The sequence below is a fragment of the Salvelinus alpinus genome, chromosome 19 (assembly GCF_045679555.1).
Source record: "Salvelinus alpinus chromosome 19, SLU_Salpinus.1, whole genome shotgun sequence".
In the NCBI taxonomy this organism is placed as follows: Eukaryota; Metazoa; Chordata; class Actinopteri; order Salmoniformes; family Salmonidae; genus Salvelinus; species Salvelinus alpinus.
Genome location: NC_092104.1, coordinates 23,258,743 through 23,261,431, shown reverse-complemented (window position 1 = coordinate 23,261,431; position 2,689 = coordinate 23,258,743). Strand labels below are relative to the sequence as shown.

General features: G+C 42.7%; 1 protein-coding gene across 1 annotated transcript; it reads left to right on the top strand.

Annotated features, from left to right (window-relative positions):
• The first annotated feature begins 381 nt into the window (after positions 1-381).
• LOC139545150 (transcriptional and immune response regulator-like) lies at positions 382-1,410 on the top strand. Its single transcript, XM_071352593.1, has one exon. The coding sequence runs from the start codon at positions 502-504 to the stop codon at positions 805-807; it is 306 nt and encodes a 101-aa protein (XP_071208694.1). The 5' UTR covers positions 382-501; the 3' UTR covers positions 808-1,410.
• The last annotated feature ends 1,279 nt before the right edge of the window (positions 1,411-2,689 follow it).

The window sequence follows — 2,689 nt, the reverse complement described above, 5'->3', positions numbered from 1 at the left end:
AATAACAATTTAAGTTATTTTGTACTATAATGACTCAACTAGCTACAGTGTGTGGCAATTGAGATTGAAATTCCTTTACATGTCCTATGTGGGAACAGATATATGTTTACATGATATGTTAACATGTATTTACTGAACTTGTGACAACTGCCTTCTCAATACACAGTAGATATGGGCTACAGAACATTTGCTCACATCATGCACCTCAGTAGGCTCTGCCTCTGCTGGATCATACATAATTACTGTTTCAGTCGGTTTGATGTGCGCACAGCAACAGTACAGAGGCGTTCCCTGCGGGAGGGTAGCACGACCAGTGATGTCACTTCTGTAACTGGGGCTTGACAGCATGAGCGTCCCTAGCAGCCCTTTAAATAACGCAGGCGGCGCTCCCAGTCCTCACTCACTCCAATCCCTAGCGCACGAGCGAGTAGTGTTCCCTCTCCCTGATACAACCCCAGTCAAAGAAGTTGCTGGACCAGCTAAAAAGAGAGCGTCAACAAGATGTCTAACTACGTTGTATCCTCCGACTCCTGCCGTGTCAGTCCATCGGTCCACGGGAACAAATTTGACACAGCACACCGCAAGAAGGCCGTTCCCAACATATTCGAGAATGTCAACCAGGACGCACTGATGAGGCTGTTCCAGAAAACGGGGGACATGAAAGCGGAGGAGAGGGTGAGGAGCATCTTCTCCTTCACCCAAGATCCAGCGGAGACGGCCAAAGCCCTGATGGCGCTCAAGCAGCGAAAGAAGGACAAGTTCCTCCAGATTGTAGGCATGGTTCGCCACATGCTGAAACTGCGTTGAACATTCTCTTCTCGGCTCTACTGAACGAGTTGAATTGAAGTGCACTAGAATGACGCTGTGGTGGTTGGGCAGGTGACGCCGACCTGTCACCTGGCAAGGAGAAGGAGAAGCAGCGTCCTGGAATGGAGGAAGCCTAAATTCAAAGCACTGTCTTCGAAGGCAACAAAGTGTGACTATTCCATGAAGATGCGCTCCATGCGTAATAGCAGCATACACTGGTTCGTATGGATACAACGTGCTGGAAGAAGAAAGGAGAGAATGGGAATAATGGGGGCTGTTGTCCCGAACAAAGAAACAGGGAGACATGACGCTCTCCCTGACTGACTATGCATTCTGTTGAATGCTCGGCTGTCAATGTGCAGCTCATAGGTTCCTATTTGCTGGTGAATAATAACTGTAATAAGATAAAGTGCCTGAAAATGCCTGATCCTGTGAAAACACATGCCTTGTCTCTGTATCATTTTAACTTTGTGATACCTGCTAGTAACACTGTTGAATGGTAGCCACCAATTTATTCGTCAAAACATTTTATAGGAACATGATGACATGCATTTATGAAATGTTCTTTTGCAATTTCTTTAATAAATTATTATTGAAATATAACTTCTATTATCTTTGCTTTCTTTTCGAATGACTGCATCATATTATTGTTTGATACAAACTCTGAATGATCTCTGATAGGTATCTTTTCAGGTTAGATTGTAAATACACTGTCTTTTTTAGTATTATTAGTTTAAAATGGTCTTCATCCCTAATTCCATCAAGTTACACCCTTATACACTATTATAGATCCATTTTAGTTGTTTGAAGGGAGACATTCATAGAGAGGGGTGCTTAGCATTTTAAAACTTATAATACTGCACACATTTGTCTTGAAATGGTTTAACACACAGTGTAGTGTAAACCTTAACGTGGCCCCTCTTCACCTGCAACCAGCCTTACATCATTTATGGCCTCTCCAATGGACTCTTTTTTTATTTAACCTTTATATAATTAGGCAAGTCAGTTAAGAACACATTCTTATTTACAATGATGGCCTACACCAGCCAAACCCAGATGACGCTGGGCCAATTGTGCGCTGCCCTATGGGACTCCCAATCACAGCCGGTTGTGATACAGACTGGATTTGAACCAGGATGTCTGTAGCACTGAGATAGCACTGAGTGCCTTCGACTGCGGCACCACTCAGGAGCCCATAGATCCCTATGCAAACAGAACAAGAAGGAGTCTATCTTTTCATTGCCATAAAATGATAATTATGATATCATTATTCGTTATCATATCAAATTATATGTATTCATATTCATCATAAGAATATGAAATAATAGCAAATGACAATTAATAAATGTCAAGTCATGTATTCTAGGAACTATAGCTAATTTCTCAGAAATTCTCTCATGATTTCACTTTCTCTCTGTCAATGTTGAAATAAAGGTGTTTCGGGGGGAGGGGGGGGGCGGTAAAGTTACACATGGCTTGATGTGGTTAACCTTTATCAGGTTTCCCTCATGGGGCTTCCTCCAGACCAGTGCAAACCAGTTCTGCTGGGGAGGTTTTCTGCAGTGCACAGCAGTGTTTGTGTAAGGTGTATCTCAACATCCCCACTCTGCAGATAAGAGCTTGTTTAAGTAGTATTACAGGGTTTAGGCCTGCTGCATTAGAGGTTATACAACACAATGCCTTTAACTGTCTCTCATCAGACAGTACAGGAGACATAGTGTCAATATCACCTATTAAAATGTCTAATAACAGTTTCCATATTTTCACACAGTGTTTGGGTTTTTCAGGTCTGTAATTTTGGTCAGGGTTTTGCTATCGGTTGGCTTAGCTGGAGCCAAGGGGATCAGCGAGTGGATGTCTGCTAATCTCATTGCTTTGATAG